Source organism: Belonocnema kinseyi, chromosome 7 (assembly GCF_010883055.1).
Source record: "Belonocnema kinseyi isolate 2016_QV_RU_SX_M_011 chromosome 7, B_treatae_v1, whole genome shotgun sequence".
Lineage (NCBI taxonomy): Eukaryota > Metazoa > Arthropoda > Insecta > Hymenoptera > Cynipidae > Belonocnema > Belonocnema kinseyi.
In genome coordinates, this window is record NC_046663.1 from 53,863,598 (window position 1) to 53,885,437 (window position 21,840).

Below are 21,840 nucleotides of genomic sequence, written 5' to 3' on the forward strand. Positions count from 1 at the left end.
TTTTAATTAAAAGAATTTTTATATGCAGTTTTAAAGATTTAAAACAACTAAAAATTAAAAGCGTTTGAAGTTGAAAATGTGTGATAAAAAAAGTTGTTTCTTTTATCAATTGTTAATATAAATAAATTATTTAAAAAATGAATATGTACGTTAAGTATTAAAAAGTGAACAATAATTGATTTTGCAAAACGATTCTAAATCGGTTCAAAATTTGAAAATTTCCAGATTTTAACTTTAAATTAGTAAGTAGATTTGATAAGAATTAAATCAATCCTTTCTTCGACTGTCAATGTAAATAAGAGTAATATTTTTTTAAAAATTTTTGTACGGTTTTGAACGTGACAATTTTGATTCTTCTTTTTAAAAAATGTTTAATTTGTGATTGAAATTGTTGAATTGTGATGTATAGATCACAAATGAATACTTTATTTTTATAAGAAAAACTTTGGTAATTTTAAGAGAGGTATTTGGATGTTTTGGAAAGATTGAAAATTAATTTACAACTCGAAATTATTTGAAATAGCTCAAACGAAATGTGTGTACCGACAAAATTCTGATATTCGTACCAAAATTTCAGTGCAAATAGCCACAGCCTAATTTAAAACAAAATACATATTCTTCATTCTAGTTGAAAATGGTTGTAAAAAATTAAGATTTTTTGCTTTGAAATTCATCTTATTGTTTGAAGATTTATATTTTTTCAATAAAAATTTCACTATTCTGTTCAAACTTAGTTTTTTTTTTGCTCAACATTAATTTTATAACTGAAAATTTATCACTTTAACTGAAAATTCGTTTTCTAAGTAAATAATTCAATTACTTTGACAGAACATTCAACGATTGGATTAAAAATAATATTTAAAGTGAAACAATTTTTGATCGAAATATCAACAGTTTTATTAAAAATTCGTCTTTTTTAGGTTGACAATTTTTTTTCGGTAGAAAATTATTTTTGTTGTTAAAAGTTGATGTTTTTGATTGTAAATTCAACTATTTTGTTGAAAATCTATCCTGTTGAAAGTTAAATAATTTTATTAAAAAGTATCAATTTTGGTTGAAAATTCCACTTTTTTGTTCAAAACTAATTTTGTTAAACTAAAAATTAAGCTTATAGTTTTATTGTAAATTTCTCTTTTTTTAGTTGGAAATTCAACTGGTTCGTTGAAAGTTGAAGTACTTGGTTAAAAATTTAACTATTTGGCTTAAAATTCACGTATTTTGTTGAAAATTCATCTTTTTTAATAGAAAATTATTTGTCTTGGTTAAAAATGCATGTTTCTTGCTCACAAATGAACTATTTGGCTGAAAATTAAACAATTTTGTTAAAATATATCCTATTTGGTTAAAAAGGAAACTATTTTGTTGGAAATTCGTTTTTTTTTTAGAAAATTTAATTATAGGATTAAAAATTAATGTACTTAATTGAAAATTCTACAATTTTGTGATTTTTTTTTCGTTTCATAAGTGAAAAGTTTTTTGAATAATTCATCTTTTTGGTTGGGCATTCAACAAATTCGATTAAAAACTCATTTTTTTGTTGAAGATGCTTAATTTTGGTTGGAAAAACAGCTCTGGTTTAAAAGTTTACCATTTTGTAGAGAATTCTTTTTTTTTGTGTTCAAAATTAAACTATTCAACTTTTAGTTCAGAATCTATTTTTTAATTAAAAATTCATGTATTTTGTTGAAATTTAGTTCTTTTTTTTTGTAGAAAATTAAGATTCTATTTTTAGAATTAATCCTTTTCTTTGATAACTAAATTATTTTGCTGAAGATTCATCTTTTGGGTAAAAAATGAATTTTTTGCTTTAAAATCATCTTGTTGTTTGAAGATTTATATATATTTATTAAAAATTGAACTATTCTCTTCAAACTTAGTTTTTTTTTTGTTCAAAATTAATTTTGTAAATGGAAATTTAACTATTTTAGTTGGAAATTTATCATTTTAGCTGAAAATTCGTTTTCTTGGTGAATAATTCCATTACTGTGGTAGAACGTTTAACGATTGGATTGAAAATAATGTTTAAAATTAAACAATTTTGGGTTGAACATTTTTTTCGGTAGAAAATAATTTTTTTTGGGTTTAAAATGCATATTTTTCATTGAAAATTCAACTGTTTTATTGAAAATAAATCTACCCTGTTGAAAGTTAGAGAATTTTATTAAAAAGTAATATTTTGGGTTGAAAATTCAACTGTTTGGCTGAAAATTCGCGTATTTTGTTGAAAATTCGTTTTTTTTTAAATAGAAAATTATTCGTCTTTGTTAAAAATGCATGTTTCTTGTTAATAATTTAACTATTTGGTTGAAAATTAAACAATTTTGTTAAAATATATCCGGTTTTGTTAAAAAGTAAAATATTTTGTTGAAAATTCGATTTTTTTTTGTAGAAAATTTAATTATAGAATTAAAAATTAATGTATTTCGTTGAAAATTCAACAATTTTGTGATAAATTTTTTTCGTTGACAAGTCAAAAGTTTTTTTTTTCATCTTTTTGGTTGAGCATTTAATAAATTTAATTAAAAACTATTTTTTTTGAAGTTGCCTAATTTTGGTTGAAAAATCATCTCTGGTTTAAAAGTTAACCATTTTGTAGCTAATTTATTTTTTTTGTGTTCAAAATTAAACTATTTAACTTGTAGTTTAAAATTGATTTATTTTTTATTTAAAAATTCACGTATTTTGTTGAAATTTAGTTTTTTTTTCGTAGAAACTTAAGATTCTCTTTTTAAAATTAATCCTTTTCGCTGATAACTAAATTATTTTGTTGAAGATTCATCTTTTGGGTAAAAAATTAATTTTTTTTTTAAATTCATCTTTTTGTTTAAAAATTTAGATAAGTTCATAAAAAATGTAACTAATCTGTTTAATTTTTTTTTAAATTAATTTTATAACTGAAAATTTAACTTTTTCAGTCGAAAATTTATCATTTTAGCTGAAAATTCGTTTTTTTGGTAAATAATTGAATTACTTTGATAAAAAATTCAACTATTTAGTTGACAATTAATTTTTTTTGCAAATTAAACAATTTAAAAAAATATACCCTGTTTGGTTAAAAAGTGAATCATCATTTTGGTTGAAAGTTAAAAAGTTAAAAATTAATTTTTAACTGAAAACTTAACTATTCAACTTTTAGTTTAATATTGATATGTTTTATTTGAAAATTCACATATTTTGTTGAAATTTTTTTTTTTTTTTAGTAAAAATTTGATCGTCTTGGTTGAATATATACCTATTTGCTTAAAGTTTCATTTACTTTCCCTAGAAAATTTACTCAGGTTTAGTTTGGACTATGAAGTCCGAAGTTGTCTTAGGTAATTTAGAATAATTCTTGACCTTAAAGTTCTCTATTTAACAGGATTCAAAACTGACCCAAAGGAAAAAGTGCAGGCACAATCAAATTCCTCCGATGCAGTTGCGAGTTTGGAAGATGATGCGAATTTGGAAATGACGGGATTCGCTTCTGAAACTGTGGAGAGTGAACGAGAGACCTTGAAGGCTTATGAAGAAGTTACCGCGAGCGCTAAAGCTCCAGCACCCGAAATTGTTATCGAGCCGCCTGTGGGTCCAGGACACGGAGATGCTGATAACGCTCGAGTTGAAGAGCAAAGTAGGCTTTCTTCTAAATCATCTTTTTTTTTTTAATTTACAGGGCTCGGATCATACGACTTTTTTCTTGAAAAAAATGCGACTTTTCAAAGAAAACTGCAGTCTTATTGGATATTTGTAAGTCGAAAACTTTTCAAATTGAATAATTTCGAATTCAATTACAAATATTTATTCCCCTTTGTTATTTTTGCAATTAATAAATTAGGAATATTAAGGTCAGCATTTTGTATAAGTTAATCAAGTTGATTTTGAGATAAATAATTTAATTATAAATAAATTAATCTAAAGAAGATAATAATACTCTGTAAAAATATATAGACAAGTAGATCGAATTTAATAGAGTTGAGACTCAACTATACGCCCTTTTTTCTTTTCCTTTTTCTTAAAAAAAAACGCCTTTTCTCGTTTCTTCGTTTAAATAAAAATTGAATTAATGGTTCATTCTTTTAATTAAAAAGTTATCTTTTTTAGTCATAAATTTGATTGTTTTGTTGAAAATTGGCTTTTTTTAAATTAAAAATTCCTCTTTGACGGTAGAAAAGTCTCCTTCATTGATTAAAAATTCATCTTTCTTGATTGAAAATGAACTTTTTTGGTGAATAATTAATTCTGTTCTAAAAAATTCGTCCTTTTTTAATTTCAAGTCCAACTATTAGATTGTAAATGCAACTGTTTGGTAGAAAATTATTATTTTTTATTTGATTGAACTATTTGGTTAAAAAATAATCTTTTTTGGCTTAAAACGATCTGTATGTCGAAAATTCAACGCTTTAGGCTAATAATTAAACTACCTCATAACTTTTTAAGATGCAAAATCAATTATTTTGTTCAAAAGTCATCTTTTCTGGGCGAAAAAGGAACAATTTTAATAAACACTTTCCTTTTTGGATAGAAAATTCATCCTTTTGATTGGAAATTCCTCTTTATGATAGAAAAGTTACCTTTTTTGGTTAAAAAGTAACTTTTTCATTGAAAATTTAACTATCTTCCAACAAGTTCCTGTTATGAAAATTCAACTATTTGGTTAAAAAATCATCTATTTAAAAAAATTATTCTCCTTTGATTTAAACTCTATTTATTTGGTTGCAAGTGCAACTGTTTTTTGTTGAAGTTCTATTTTAGTTGAAAGTTTTACTTGAAAATTCGACCGTTTGGTTAAAAATCAATTATTTTTTTAAAAAGTTATCTCTTTTGGTCGAAACTTTTTGAATAGAAAATTTATCCTTTTGGATTGAAAATTCTTTTTTTATAGCAGAAATTTCATCTTTCTTAGTTGAAAATTAACTTTGTTGGTAAATACTGAATTGCTTTATTTAAAAAATCGTCTTTTGAAGTGAAAATTCCACTATTTTGTAGAAAATTCGTCTTTTTGTTATTTCAAATCCAACTATTAGGTTGTAAATAAAACTGTTTGGTTGAAACTTTTTTTTTATTATATTAAACTATTTGTTTATAAAATTATTTTTTATGGTTGAAAGTTAATTTCTTTTATTTATATATTTGACCAATTGATTGTAAAATCATTTTTTTAGGTTGAAAAATCAATAATTTTGTTCAAAAGTTATATTGTTTTGATAGAAAATGCAACTGTTTTTTTTTTATTACATTTTTTGATAGAAAATTCATCGTTTTGCATTGAAAATTCTTCTTTATGCTAGACAAGTTATCATTTTTGTTAAAAGATGAACTATCTTCTAAAAATTCATGTTTGTTATGAAATTCAACTATTTGGTTAAAAATTCATCTATTTTTAATAATATTTTCACTTTTTATTGAATGTTTGATTTCTTTTATTTGAAAATTCGAGAATTAGGTTAAAAATTCAATTATTTTCTTTAAAAATTATCTCTTTTGGTCGAAAATTCGACTGTTTTGTTGAACACTCGCATTTTGGATAGAAATTTAATCCTTTTGGGTTGAAAATTCTTCTTTTTTGGTAGAAAAGTCCTTTTTTTGTTGTTGCAAATGCACCGATTTGTAGAAAATACAACTTTTAAGGTTAATAATTTAATTCTCTTATCAAATTCTACTTGTTTGACTTGAAAATTAAACTTTTTTTTTTAAATTTCGACTTTTTTGTTAAAAGTACGTCTTTTGGTTCAAAATTCAACTATTTTGTTGAAAATGCGATAAATTCTGAGTTGAAATCTTAGGAATTTAAAGCTTTTCATATTGAATTAAATATTGTGAATTCTAAATTATTTAAAAAATGAAAATTTAAAGATTAAAGTGTATAAAATTAATGTTCCTGAAATTCAAAATTAATGTAAACTCAATATTTTGAAATGAAATGTTTAAGTTTTTGAAGGATGCTTAAAGTATTTAAAATGAAAATAATTTAACTTCTAATTTAAAAACTGTTAAGGCAAACAAAATTTATCATTTTTTAATTTGTCTAGCCTAAAATTACTGAAACAAATATAATTTTGATAATTTTTAAAGTTCATTGCTTGATTCTTTAATTTAAAGTATTGAAAATGTTAACGTGGATTAATATTTTTGGAATGTATTCTGAATGTTTGAACTTTATAATTTATAAAAGTTCTAAATTTTGCAGTTTATCTGCATTTCATTAAAAAAATTGCAATTGAAAAGTGTTAGTACCTTCCATTCCATACGTGTAAATTCAATTCTTTGCTTATTGTTTATTGCTTAAAATTGAAAAATGTTTAGAATATATTTCAATTTTTTAAACTTCATTGACCGTGAAAAATGTGTACGAACCGAGAATAAATCGCGAAATGACCGGAAATTTTTTTCTTCGGTTAAAACGGCCACTCTGAGTAATCCAATTTGACAAGTTTAACAGTTTAGAAAAAAATGTTTTTAATCCAGATTAGAAAACCTTCAAACATTTTTTTTAATATATATTATATATTTTTATTTGGCAATTCATCAGAATTATGCATTCTATATTCCTAAACAATTGAAGTTATTATTTTAGTAATTCAGTGTCTAATACTCATTTTTTTATTATCTTGAACATTTTTAATGCGATTTTTTCTGGAATTTTTTCAAGTCTTCTAGTCGATCCGAGCACCGTATTTATTCCTGTGAAGATATTTTAATTGTCTAATATCTAATTTTGTAGTACCAGCGACTGTGGGCAATGGACATGCCGTCAATGGAACTCACAACCTTTTGATCAGTTCTTCAAGTTCGAGTAGCAGTTCCTCGGCAACATCTCCGTCGCATGCGACCACTGATTCAGCAAAACAATCCGAGAAACTCTCGAGTGTACCAAGCACAGTTCCGGAAGTAATGCGCACAGCTTCTGAACGTCATCAAAAAGGCCTGATGTCTCCACATATTTATCACATACTCACCGCTGGAGAAATTAAACTACCGGTTCTTTTGGAGGACGAAAATCATCGAGAATTCCCCTCGATTCATTTAATTTACAGACCTGCGCGGCAGATGGTTTACGCCATACTTTTCAATCTTCATCACCGAGTTTATTTGGCAACCAAGAGCAAGGAAAAAGGAGGTGGGTTTCGGAAGGAAGGGGTCCTTTATTTTAGTTAATTCCGGGTGTCACTCTATCTGGAGAAAAGGGAAAACCTGGAATTGTAAGGGAATTTTTATATTCCTGGAAAACTCTGAAAAGTTTAGGGATTTTTTTGAAAATCAGGGAATTTTTTCGAGAGCATGCTTAATTTTGTTTTAAATTTCAATATAAAATTGAATACAAATGATTCTTTATCTGCAAACGTAGCTTTATATTACTGTATTTAACTATTTGGTTGAAAATTCGTTTTTTCTTTGGTTTAAAACTAATTTTTATAACTGATCATTTTACTATTACGTTTTTTATTTAAAATTGGTCGTTCTTGGTTAAAAATTCAAGTATCTGACTGAAAACGTAATTACTTCATTAAAAGTTAAACTTCCTTGTTAACAATTAATTTGTCTTTGTTGGCAAGATTTATTACTTTAATTGAATAATCATCTTATTCGTTGAAAACTAAGCTATTTTGTTGAAAATTCGTTTTTTTCATTTGCTGAAAAACATGTTTCTTTTACTGAAAATTTAACTATTCCAGTTGAACATTCATTTTGTTAAGTTGGAATTTATCTATTCAATTTCTGGTTGACAATTACAGTTTTTTAGTTGAAAATTCGTCTTTTTTGGTTGAAAGTAATCTTCTTGGTTATAAATGCAGTTATTTCAGTTGAAGATGCAACATTCAATAGAAAATTCATCATTTTGGTTTAAAATTCAACTATTCCAGTTAAAGACTCGTCATTTTAGTTGAAAATTCATCAGTTTGGTTGAAAATTAATTTTGTTTTAACTGAAAATTAAGCTTCCATTTTAGGTTGAAAACTTTAGCTTCCATTTTAGGTTGAAAACTTTAACTTTAACTTTCGTGCCCGCTGGGAATTGATCTTTTTTAGTTGAAAATTCATGTTTTTTTTTTTTTTTGAAAAAAAGCTTTTTTTGGAAAAAATTAATCTTCCTGTTTGAAAATTCAGATTATTGGTTGAGAATTCAAGTATTCCGGTTAAATATTCATAATTTTAGTTAAAAATACATATTTTTTGTTGGAAATAAAACTGCTTGGTTGGAAGTTAAATTCTTGCTAAAATTCAGCTTTTTGGTTTCAAATTCATATTCCAGTTAAAGATTCATAATTTTAGTTGAAAATTAATCACTGGTTGAAATTTTGTGTATTTTTGTTGTGTGGAAAATTAATTTTTTAACTGAAAATTTAACGTCCATTTTTTGTTGAAAATTAATATTTTTTGTTGAAAATGTAATATTCTTACTTGAAATGTTAGGAATTTTAAGCGGTTTAAATTGAATTAAATATCGTAATCACAATGATTTTACCTAAATATGCACTGAATTTTAAGTATAAGAATATAAAATAAAAATATGTTTAAATTATTATTCAAATTCATAGATTTTCGAGTCCAGGGTGGATTTTAACAACTTTTAAAATAACTGGTTTGCATTTTTATCTTCTTTAATTATTATATTATTTAGTTTATAATGCGCAATTTGAAAATTTTTTACTTTAGAAAATTTCAGATTTTTAATTTAAATAATATTAAAATGCAGTATTGGAAGACTTAAACAATTGAAAATTGAAAGCTTTTGAAATTGACAATTTTTGAAGAGAAAAAAATTTTACTTGGTCAACTGAAAATATAAATTATTTTTTTTTAATGTGAACTGTACTTGAAGCATAAAAAATTGAACAATAATTAATTTGTTTAAAAGCCGCAGTCGTAAAAAAGTGTAAGTAATTTTAAATTGAATATTTTGAAATAGAAAGCCCTGAATCATTAAAATTTCAAGGAGCTTACCTTTGAATGTTAAGATTTTAATTGTTCTATTCAGAAAATAGGGCGGTTCGTAGCGAAATTACGGTGCAAATAGTCATGACCTAATTTAAAACAAAATTGAAAATGATTTTTTATTTTGAAAAATTATTTGAAATTCAGGTCATTTTAAAATATATTCAGAAGTTTTGAAAAACTTTTAATAATAATTTTAAATTTGAAAAAATGTAAACTATTTAAAATTAAAATAATTCAACTTCTATGATAAAAATTGTTGAGTTTCAAAAAAAATTAACAGTTCAAGTTTTAATGTTTTCATCTTAAAATTGGTTAAAACACTATAATTTAAGTTTTTTTTATAAATTTATTTATTCTTAAATTTAGAGTAATGAAAAGGATAACATTGATTTATATTTTGGGAACTGAATTTGAATTTTTGAATTTTAAAACTCTGTTTAAATGCATTTAATTTAAAATTGTTTAATTGAAAAGTGTTAATACTTTTCATTTTATAGGTGTAAGTTATTAAATATTTGAATACAAAATTTTGGAATTAAAAGTTTTTTAAACTTCAATTTTTTGACCAGGAATTTTTTTATTTAATGAAAGCGGACACTCTGCGTGTCGGTTGTTTGAGAAAATGCGAAATATTTGAATGGCTCTTTACTATGAGAAATTATACCTGTAATTGAAATTTGTGTTATCATATTTTTGATTTTTTGTTGTAGATACAGAGAAAATCGAAGTGCCGGATGTTGCTATTAAAGAGTGGATATGGTCAAAATCAAATCCTTACCAGTCTCCGGACTTGGTAAAAGCTGAGCAAATCGGTTGGGGTGTCCCGACGATTCAACGCTTGTGGTTTGGGTAAGAACTGCCTTCTTTTTCCAACTGCATATTAAATAAATACGAGGGATTAAATTCGTCCATCTATTTCTCTGCGTATCTCCTTTTTTTTTTAAATGAAAATTCCCCTATTTTCGAAAAAACTTCCCCTTTTCTCGTAAAGTTGTAGATTTTTTTCGACATCAGCTATACATTTAAAAATTTTATCGTTATTGGAATTATTCTCCATGTAGCGTAAATGAAAAAGTAGAAAAGCTGTAGTATTGTAGTGTGATGCTATATATTTTTTAAAGCATTTTCGCCCAAACGGACTTATTCTTTATTCAAACTAAAGTCAGGAATGAAAGGATTTTTTATATTCAAACTTATTCGTTATAAAAATAAAAAGTTGAAGAAATTATTTTTTCTATAAAAAAAAACGTTGTAGAGTGTTTTCTAAAGAAATAAATGAAAAATAAGCAAAAGATTAGATTCCTTTACGAAAGGGACCAAATTATTATTTCAAAAATAGACTCCTGTTGTGTAATTTTGTACATTTACAGAGGTTTAAGATAAATTACTTTCCTATGATTAAAAAATTAAAAATAATGTATTTAAAAAGGAAGTTATATCATGGTGTTCCCATATAAGCTAAACACTTGTCTACGAGAGGTTTGTTTCGTATGACATAAGATTATGTATTTAGATATTTCACTTTATTATTTATAAAAATAATCTATAATGTTTCTGAAGATACTGATTTAAAATGAATTTATTCAATGTTTCCTTGAAAATTAAAAATTTGAAAATCCTCCTAAGAACGATATTACTGTAATGATAGATATTAAATTGTTAAAACATATATTTGATAAATTTGTGAAAATATTTTTAATGTAGACAACATTTTTTTCGTGATTAAGAATAATTTTTAGAAAGAAGAAATTACATCTTTTATTGGATTTAAAGAAAAAAATGACAAAAAGATCCGTTTTTATCATAGATTGAAATTGAAAGTTTCTTCATTTTATTTTCATCAGATATTTCAAAATGATTAACTGTCAAATAAAATCTCAAGATGTTTGATTTAGATTTTTATTAAATTTTCTTTCATTTTTTAAATGATACATTCAATTCGTAGAAATATTGAAGATAAAAGTGTTAAAATTTTCCTGAAGAAGACGCTTGAAAGGCCTCGAAACATGTTGGATCCTTTTAGTATAAAAAGGCGGATAAATAATGAAAAACTGAGAGAGAGAGAGAGTGAGGTGGCTTGGAGGTCTCTTTTTTCTCTCACTTTTTTTCAATTGTCATATATCTGTCTCTAATGATCCGTTTTACAATGTTATTAGAAAACATATTTTTCTTATTTGAACTTTCTTTGTGCAATTATTTTGCAAACATTAAAGTTCTTCATAATTATGTGTAAGCCTTGTGAAATTTTCTTGCACAATTCGTTTTTAAAACTTTGTGTTGTTTTAAAAAATGTACGTTCTCTAGCGTTCGGTTCTTTTGCCGTTATCAAAAGTTCGATTCTTGGTCAACCAAAAAATAAAATTTAAGGTATTTTCTGTTCCTTTAGTCTACTTTTTGAACTGAAAATTAATATTGGTCGACCGTAAAATAGTAAAATAGGTGGTACGTCTCAGTTCCGTAGATTTTGCGGTTGAAAATTCCTCCTGCTTGGTCGAAAAATCGACCATTTCTTTGAAAATTTTATTATTTTGTTCAAAAGTTATATTTTTATTAACAAGTCAACTATTTTATTGAACAAAATTATGTTTTTAAGTATGAATCTCATTCTTGTGCGTTGAAAAATCATCTTTTGTGATGGAAAAGATCTGAAAAGAATAGTTTTTTTATGATTTTAAGAATCAAAATAGTATAACTGATGTCATTTCAAATAAAAAAACCTGATCGTTTATGAAAAATGTTAAAATTCACAACAACAAAAAATATTAATTTTAAACATGTTTTTTGTAATTAAATTTTTTCTGACCTTTGCTTCTTACCAATTTTGAAAAATGATTGCATTTTATAGGGTGGCCGCTGGACCGGGAAACCGGGAATTTTTTGAGACCGGGAAAAACCGGAAAATGACAGTTCATTTTTTTCACCGAGAATTTTACAAATTTGCAGAAGAAAAAATCTGTTCACGCTCGATTTTAACAGTTTTTAAATAATTAGTGGAATTGTTATGTTTTTCAGTTATGCTATTATTTAGCTTACAAGACGTACATTTTTAATTTAAAGAATTTTTAAATGCTTTCTTAAAGACTTGAACAAATAAAAAATAAAAACCTTTGATGTTGACAATTTTTGATTAAAAAACATTTTATTTAATAACTAAATAAATTTCGATAATAAATAAATTTAATAAATAAACGATTTGACAACACAATTTTAAAATAGTTTAAATTTTAAGAATTTTCAGATTTTAACGTTAAAACTTAAACGGTTTCAATTTGAAAGTCTTAGTCATTAAACAAATGTGAAGGTGTGACTGAAAGTTTATAAACTATTTCCAACTTAAAAATAACTTCATAATAATATATTCTTAATAAAAGGATTTGATTAAATTAAAAATATTGTTTCGGTCTAAAATATTCAATTTTTAACCCATTCGATTTGAAATTTTTAATTATAAAAAAGATTAATTATTGGATATTTAGCAATATTTGAATTTTTATTTAAGACAAGTAAATTGAAATCAAATATTTAAAAGTAAAGAATCTTTAACTGAATTGTTTGACATAGCCTTTCTTATAACCTTCTAGAATCTTTTTTGAAAATTGTGTTTAAATTTTTGAAAAACTTTTTAAACATTCTCTTAAAATAATTTTTCAAAATGAAAAGTTATTATTAATTTCGGCTACAAATAATAAATGTTCAATTATTATTCAAACATACAAATTGTAAAGAAATTTTCTACAATTTGCAGAATTTTCTGTAAATTGTAGAAAAAATTCAATTCATTTTGACAGATATTTAGAAGTTCTGAAAAAATTTCCAAAATAATTTTAAAATTAAAACCAATTTAAAACAACTTCTACATTTCTAAAGATTTTGAAATAAAATTTTTGAGCTTTCCAAGGCTGTTTAAACTATTTAAAAAAAAAATAATTGAATTTCTAATTTAAGAAGTGTTCAGTTAAATTTTTTCAATTTTTCAATATTTAATGTTTCTAGCTTAAAATTCCTTAAAGTTATATAATTTTGAAAATTTTAAAGTTCATTGATTGATTCTTTAATTTAGGGCATTGAAAATGATAACGTGGATTTATATTTTTTATATTGAAAAATGTTAAGCTTCAATTTTATACGCGTAAATTATTGAGCATTTGAATACAACATTTTTTAATTAAAAACTTTTAAATTTCAATTTTAAAAGTTCAAAATTTAACAGTTCCACTTTGAGTGCTTTCATTTAAAGCTCAGTTTTTATTACCTCAAGCGGAAAATTTTAGTGTTCCATTTTTTAAATTTCATTGACCGTGAAAAATGTTTGCGAATCGAGAAATGACCGAGAATTTATTTCGTCTATTAAAACGGTCACCCTGGTTTTAATAAATGACGGCTTATTTACCCTGGAAAACATTCTCTACGACTCTACTGTTTCCAATTTTTAAAATAACTAAATAATCTTAAAATATAATTATTTGTTTAAAAAATGTTTTCCAACTAAAAACAAAATGTTTTCTTTAACTAACAAATCGTTCGAAGGATTCCAGCCATAGACACATTTATTTTGAATAGTGGAAACACTAGAGTTGTAGAGAATGTTTTTCAGGAAAAAGTAAGCCGTAATTTATTAGAATGCAATTATCTTTCAAAAATAGGTAAGAAGCAACGGTCAGAAAAAATTAATTGTAAAAAACATGGTTAACATTAATTTTTTTCGTGTATTTTAACATTTTTTATGCCAAATAATGTTTTTTATTTGAAATGACATCAGTAGTTACAATATTTTGATTCTTAAAATCATAGAGAAACTATTTTTTTAGATATCTGACTTTTGGCACGACAACTACCTTAAGTATTGATTGTTTCGTCGTTGAAAATGATCATTTTTGTTTAAAATTCCAATTTTCAGGTTGATAGCCTAACTATCTTAGGCCTTACAGACCGGTCCCTATACCCCCTATTGTACCCTATATTCAGTTCTGGTCACTAAAGAACCCTATTTTGAACGTTTGGTCTCTATGGTACACTATTTGCAGCCCATAGTGGAACTTTACAACAAATTATAATAAGATCAAAGCTTCCAAGAGTCAGGCATTTTGAAAAACTAGTAAAAATCAGGGAATTTCTGTAAGAATTAACTCTAAAAATAATCAGGCCTGCCACACAGTCACTTTTTAGTCACATTTTTAAGTGAAAAGTTCACATCAGTCACGTTTCTTTCAATAAATTAACTCATGAGTTAATAGTGATTCAATTCAGGTCCATACATATTTCTGAATTATCCTGAATTATTGTGAAATATTTCAGTGTATTTTGAAAGATTCCAAGAAATTTTTAATATATAAAAATTATAAAAATATATAATTTGCATAACTTGAAGGAGTTTTTAAGATTTTAGGATATTTTAAAAACTGATCAAATCTAAGGCATTTTCAAGAGCTTTTAATTTGAAATATTTTAGGGAATTTTAAAAGATTGTAAGCAATTTTTAATTAATTTCATTAATTTGAAGGGGTTTCAACGCGTTTGTAATATTTTAAGTTAAAGAATTCTTTCAAATTTTGGGAAGGCATAGATACTTTAAAAGATTGCACAAGATTTTATAAGATTTCTAAAGATTTCAATAATTTTAAGGAATTTTAAAGCTCTCAATGTATTTTAATATGTTTTCCAGGATTTTAGGAAATATCATAGAATTTGACGGAATTTTATAATATAGATATTTTAGTGGGTTTCAAATAATATATTCACGATAAGTGAGGTATTTTGTTGGGTGTCAAAGATTTGAAATGATTTTTTTGCAATTCACCCTACATCCTTCTAAAGTTACCCAATTCAATGGTTTTTGCAATTTTTTTTGTTTAATTCATCTTGAAGTCTTGTAAACTCACTTTAAATTATTAGGCATTTCATCAAATTCTTTTAAATGCATTTTTAATTTTTCTGAACTCGTTTCAAATTTACTTAATTCAAAGAAGTTTTTTTATTATTTAATTTGTTTCAATACAGTTGATTGTTTTTTTAAATTGAGCTTGCTATTTCATAAATTTCATCCAATTCTTCTTATTTCAAACTTACTGAATTAAAAGAATTAAAAAATTTATTAAATGTTTTCAATTCACTTGTTTGCTTTTTAAATTCAGCTTGTTTTTTTTATATAAATTTCATCAAATTCTTCTCACTTCCCTTAAATTCCTCTAAATCCACTCAAATTTTACTAAAATAAATGGAGTTTTTCGATTTTTTTTTTTTTTCAATTAATTAAAATTATTTTGAATTGTTTTGTATTCTTTTGTAACTTTTTTGGTTAAAAATTAGTAGGGTTTCAAAGATTCGACATTTTTTTGAAATTAACCGTGAATTCTTATTAATTTACCCTAAATTCTTTTAAATTCTCTGGAATTCTTAGATTTGTTTAATTCACTGTAATTCTTCTAAATGTACTAAATCCTGTTTAATTCTTAGAGATTTCATCATATTCCTTTGGTTTCCCTTGAATTTTTCTAAGCTCTTTTAAAATTTACTGAATCCAATTAAGTTTTTTCATATTTTTAAATTGTTTTCAATTCAATCGATTTTATTTTTAATTCACCTTGAATTTTCATGAATTTCATCGAATTCTCCTCGTTTTCCTTAAAAACCTCTAAATTGATACATATTTTACGGGAATCAATCAAATTCATTTGAATTTAACTTGAATCTTTTTGAAGTCTTATGAATCTATCCTGAATTTGTTTTTACTATTTGATTGCTAAAAAATACCCTATGAGCGTTACAAACAGTACCCTTTAGTCTCTATATATTTTATCACGTAGGGACTGTGAGGCATGCTATCTTTAAAAAATTTCGTATTTTTATTTTAAAAAGTCATCATTTTGGATTAATAATTCAACTATTTGGCTAAAACTTCAATTCAACTGTTTGGTTTAAAATATATATTTTTTTGTTATTCAATTATTTAATTTAAAATTAATCTTTTGATTTTAAAAGTCAACTATCTTTGAAGCCATTTCATTTTTTAACTTCAGAAATCAACTCTTTTGATACAAATTCGTTTCAAGATGAAAATTCGTTTCTTTTGGGTTAAAGATATCACAATTTCGTTGAAAATTTAATGTTTCTTTATTTTAAATCTTAAAAATGTAAAGCCTTTCATATTGAATTCAATATCGTATCTAGAATAATTATATTAAAATGAATTTACTTCTATGCCCTATTTCCTGTTTTGAGAGCATTTTGGGGCTGTGAGTCTGAAAAAATGAATAATTTCGTATGCAACTTATACAGTAACTACATGGAGTTGAAGAAAAATATAAAATTTCTTAGAGGTTTTTCCACGTATAAATAGATGTTTAAAATTTCCCCTTTTTTAAGTTGATTTTACTCTGTGATCTCCGAAATCCAGAATATTTTTAATCGTTTAATTTTTTTAGAACTGGAATCGATGACAAACGTCGACGAATGAGGGCCTTTGTAACTTGCATGATGTCAGACAATCCCCTCATGTTGAATCCTTCATATGTACCACAGCAATTTCTGATCATGGCCTGCGTATTGAGGTAAACAATTTTTTTTTATGATTAAGAAATGTTAAATACTCTCTATAAAACCTTCAAGTCTTTTTTTCAGATATATTATGATTTTCTCTGACAAAACGAAAATTCTAAGACGACAAGAATTGGACGCGTTCATTGCACATGCCTTCACTCCAGAATTAATGAACTCTCAGTATCTCCAAGATCTGCAGGTAAATCAATTTGGGTATTTTTTTGAGAGCCGGGAATTTTTCAGATTTTTTCTTTAACTTCTGCAATCAATATTTTATGTTTGGGAACCGAAAACTTCTTTTCAGATATTTAGAATAGTAATTATTATTCGGGGGGGGGGGGGGGGGGGGGGGGGGGGGGGGTGTAGTAGCAGGGTGGCCGCTGGACCAAGAATTCGGGAAATTATCTTGATTTTGAGACCGAGAAAACCGAAAAATGGCAATGAATTTATTTCTCAACCGGTAATTTTACAAATTTCAAGAAAAGAAATCTGTCCAAGATTGATTTTAACCGTTTTTTTTTTAAATAATCATTTGAATTTTGAACTTTTTCAATTATAACTTATTTAGTTCACAATGCGTAATTCGAAAAACTGTAACTTTCAAATTTTTGATTTTAATTTTCAAGCGTACATTTTTCATTTAAAGAATTTTAAAATGCAGTTTTAAAGACTTAACTTTTTTTGTAAGTAGCGTTTGAAATCGACCACTTTTGATAAACACTTTTTTTGGTTGATCAAATGTGAATATAAATTATAATTATTTTGAAAATTGAATTATTCATGAAGGATTAAAAAATGAATAATAATTTATTTTACAAGACGATTCGAAATTAGTTCAAAATATAAGAATTTCCAGATTTTCACGTTAAAAATTAAATTTTTTCAATTGGAAAGTCTTAGTAGTTAAACAAATTTAAACGCCCGATTGAAACTTTCTAAACTATTTTCAATTTTTAAATAATTTGAAAATAATATATTCGTATATAACGGTTTTTATTCAATATTTGTCAATATATTTTATTGTTAAAGTAAAATCAGTAATTGTAAATCAAATATTCAAAGATAAGCTTTGAGCGTAACAATTTTAATTTTCTATTTGAAACAATTTAATTTACAAGTAAAATTATTGAATTTTGATGTATAATACTTTATTTTGAAAAATTAATTATAAGGTAAATGTCCCAATTTGGGCGAATATAAGGATTTGTTTGGCGTACTTTGCTTGTAAAAGTATTTTTAATCTTTTAAATCGATAAAAGTTCCTAATACCGCATAGTTTGAACATTTTTCATCAATACTTTGTCTGCATATCGATACAGACAAACAATTTTTACTGAATAATAAAGAATATTTCATGCTGTTCCAATGAACCTATTTGGGCGAATGAATTTTTCCTCTGGCCCAGTTTGTGCGAATCAAATGTCCCAATTTGGGCGAGTGACGAGATGTTATATTTCTTATAGTATCGGGATATCGTGATTGATAAGAATTTAATCATTTAATTTAATTTTTCATTAGGAATTTCAAAATTTAAACATAAAAATTCTTCAGCATAATAAATCACGTGATTAAAAAAAAAAGAATATTTTTATCGTTTGCATTTTTAAATTGACTATCTCGTTGTTGTTGTTGCAATCGTTTCCCGCACATTTTTATCAATTATTCAATACAAATGCATAAAAAACAGGCGTCATAACAGGAAAAAGCTTTCAGAATTTACATAGTGTGCTATTTATGTTTAAAAAACTCATAATTTTTATGTAACCTTGTTGTATGTAAACATTCGCACAAATTCCTCCAACCGTTTTTTTTCCGTTCGTATGAAGGAGGAAGGAAATATTCGAATTATTCGTTAGCTTTCAGTTATATTGAAGAACACATTCGAAAAACTTATAATTAATACTTACTTTTCAATCAAACATTCGCACCACAAAAATTTTGGAGCACTGTTGAAACGAAAAACTACGCAGACTGTCAACTCTCGAACTACAAGCAAAGAGTAGTTATGCTCGATCGGCCACAGATGGCGACATGCATGGCTATATAACGTTTAAAGAACACGAATACGTGATAAAATAACTATAAAACCTATATAAAAAATATCTTTAATACATTCTAGAATGTGAATAAACTATTACTAGTGTAATAAACTTTAAGATTACGACGGATTTACCTACAGTATGTGAGCATTCGCACAAACTGGGTCACTCGCCCAAATGGGACATTTACCTTAAGGGCATGTGACACTTAGAAAATTGTCGATTTTACCAGTTTTAGGTTCCGACGGCTTTTTTTCTTTAATAATCAATATTTTGTCTTAAAAATTTGGGACTTCATAGCAACCATGCTAACGGACGTACCCACACACTTTTTTTTGGTTTAATTCAAAAAAGTTTTAATTGAGCAAAATCTGATTAATTTGCATAGCGCTTAGGAATTAGTATCGATTTTACCAGTTTTAGGTTCCGACGGCTTTTTTCTAGAATAATCAATATTTTGTCTTAAAAATTTGGAAAATGATAGCGAACATGCTAACGGACGTTCCCACACACTTCATTTGTGTTTTTTTTTTCAAAAAAATTTTTGATGTTGCTAACAACGTATGTACATTTGGAGGTTATGTATGTTACAATTCTCCTGTGCGTTACTTCCAAACTACACAATATTTTTGGCCGAAAACTTTGGACTTGGAAATAAACATAGTAACTAATCTCCCGGAACTAAACCTTTTTGCAGGCAATCAAAAAAGTTTATTTCATAAATAATTTCCAGATTATCGGAAAGGCAGAGATGAAAAACGACGTAACCTCAAAATAATACATATGCATAAAATTTTTATTTATTACAATAAATTTTTTTGTTATTATCCCTCAAAAAAAGTCCGGGGACGTCCGTTATGATATTTTATAGCATCTCCGAATTTAGTTTTTAAAAATTTTCATTTTTGTGGAAAAAAAGCCGGGGAAACTGTAAGTATCACATGCCCTTAAGGGCATGTGACACAGCTAAGTACCTATATTACCGACCACAGTTTTTCAGTTCACTGAATGTTTTTTTGAACCTGAGAACTTTTTTTGTAAATAAAATATCGAGCTGAAACTTTGGGAAATGTATTAGAGTGCAATAAAGTACGTTTAGGTACTGCATTTTGGTAGAAATTTCACTGAAAATTATTTCATCTTTTTTCTGAACCTCAACATTTTTGGAACGTTCGAAGTTTTTTTATACATAAAATATCGGTCTCAAACTTTGAGAAATGCAAGAGCCGAAAGAAAACTACGTTTAAGTACAAAGCTTAATAATAAAAAATGTAAAAAAAAATATTTTAACAATCAATTCCAACGGCATCAGCTGGTAACGTTGTACACAAAAAATCGAAAACTGGCGGCCACTAGGCTTAGCTCTAGAGGGTTCGTATTTTCGTGTACAACGTTACCGGCTGATGCCGTTGGAATTGATTGTTGAAATATATTTTTTTACATCTTTTATTATTAAGCTTTGTACTTAAACGTAGTTTTCTTTCGGCTCTTGCATTTCCCAAAGTTTCAGCTCGATATTTTACTTACAAAAAAAGTTCTTAGGTTCAAAAAAACATTCAGTGAACTGAAAAACTGTGGTCGGTAATATAGGTATTTAGCTGTGTCACATGCCCTTAAGCGAATATTTAAAAGGATCATGTAAAATGAATAAAAAACGAAAAAAAAAAAAGAATCTGGAAGATTTTAAGGAAGATTTTTTTTATTTTGCAGGATGTAAACAAAAAAATGTAGGAATAATTCGAATCATCTTAAAAGACGTTTAGAAGTTCTGAATTTTTTTTTAAAAAGTTAAAAATTTGAATAAATGTAAAACAACATGTAGATGTTTTATGATTTTGAAATAAAGTTTTAAAGCTTTTTAAGGATTTTTAAACTATTTAAAATAAGAATAATTTAAGTTTGAATTCAAGAAGTTTTTAGTTTAGAACAATAATTGAATGGTTCATTTTTTAATATTTCTAGATTAAAATTACTTAAAATGATTTGCAACTCAGTTTTTATTACTTCAAATTGCAAATTTTTTAGCTTTAGAGTTCGAATTTTTTAATTTCAGTGGTCGTGAAAAATGTTTGCGAACAGAGAAATGACCGGAAATTTTTGTATGTGATGAAAACGGCCACCTTGAATAATCTTTGCTTCAAGTTTTATCATTTTTCTGTTGAAAATTCAACTATTTTATTAAAACGTCATACCTTGGTCGAAACTTCAATTTTAATCTTTAAGATTTTTCTTTTTGAATAGAAAATTATACGATCAAACGAACTTACCTTGGTGAATTTCGATCGTAATTATACGATGTGTCTCGTTTGAATAGATCACTTGTAGTAGCGCCAGCTGCTCGGTTATGACCACAAATTTTAAAGGATAAAAAATTGAAGAAATTCATAGGTTTCTGTCAGACAGAGGCTCCATCCACAGCCATGTCCCGATCTTCATTAATTTTACAGACGAAATATCGCCGGAATCGAATAGATCACGTATGGGAAAATGCAACCCAAAAGAAAAGGGAATAAGGAGGGAGTGATCTATTCGGTCGAGACATATCGTATAATTACGATCGAAGTTCAATAAGGTAGGTTCGTTTGATCGTATAATTCTACTTCAGTGTCTCGTCCTCAAGATCACTTGTAGATGTTTAAAGTTTTAATGGTGATATTTCGGTTACTTTCTTGGAAAATAGCTCAACAAACAATCATTTTTTATTTCAAAAACGCTAAACGGTGCGTTTATTGGTAAGCCTTGAGACCTAACGATCTTTAGAATTGAACAAGTGAAATAGAATGTAGAAAAAAAACTTATCACAATCGTAAAAATATGGGAAAGAAAAGTATGTAATTAAGTTTCTCAGCGTAATAAGAATCATATCGCCTTCAGCTTAAAACCTTTTGAGCGAAATTTCTTCTCCCTAAAACTGGGCGATTATAGAATAAGGCAAAGACTTTTGACGAGTCGGACCAACACACGCCGTCTTTCGAATGACATCTAGGGAAACGCCGTTGCGTAAAGCCGCAGATGTAGCGGCATGTTTAATGCTGTAAGACGTGAAAACTTTGGTGTCTGTCCCGCTTTTCGAGAGGATCGTCCTTGTCCACCTACTCAAAGTCTGTCTGGGCAGTGCAGGGCTTTCTCAAGGAGATTAATATTTGATCTCTACCATCGGCTCTTACCTTGAAAAAAGGTCGAGTCAATAAGGTCAACTTCATCAATGCCATCGTTTGTTGTTTTTGAGCTGTTGCAAGGGCCAATAAAATGACCAGCTTGAATGAAAGATCTTTGAAAGAAATTTTGTTGTTAGAATAAAGCAATTTTAAGTAGGTAAATACTGGGGTGGGGTCCCATGTAAAATCATA

At 26.3% G+C, this 21,840-nt stretch overlaps 2 protein-coding genes across 2 annotated transcripts in view; one reads left to right on the plus strand and one right to left on the minus strand.

Moving 5' to 3' along the window:
* The window catches only part of LOC117177435 (calcyphosin-like protein), an 87,533-nt gene extending 69,089 nt beyond the window's left edge, over window positions 1-18,444 (minus strand). The window contains exon 1 of the mRNA XM_033368115.1: window positions 18,359-18,444. The gene's annotated coding sequence lies outside the window, so the exon portion shown is untranslated. The remainder of the gene's footprint in view (window positions 1-18,358) is intronic.
* Window positions 1-21,840, plus strand: part of LOC117177433 (constitutive coactivator of PPAR-gamma-like protein 1) — a 57,986-nt gene that overhangs the window by 14,007 nt on the left and 22,139 nt on the right. The window contains exons 7-11 of the mRNA XM_033368107.1: window positions 3,359-3,610; window positions 6,701-7,096; window positions 9,626-9,764; window positions 16,337-16,462; window positions 16,533-16,650. Of these exons, the coding sequence (XP_033223998.1) occupies window positions 3,359-3,610; window positions 6,701-7,096; window positions 9,626-9,764; window positions 16,337-16,462; window positions 16,533-16,650 (1,031 nt within the window). The remainder of the gene's footprint in view (window positions 1-3,358; window positions 3,611-6,700; window positions 7,097-9,625; window positions 9,765-16,336; window positions 16,463-16,532; window positions 16,651-21,840) is intronic.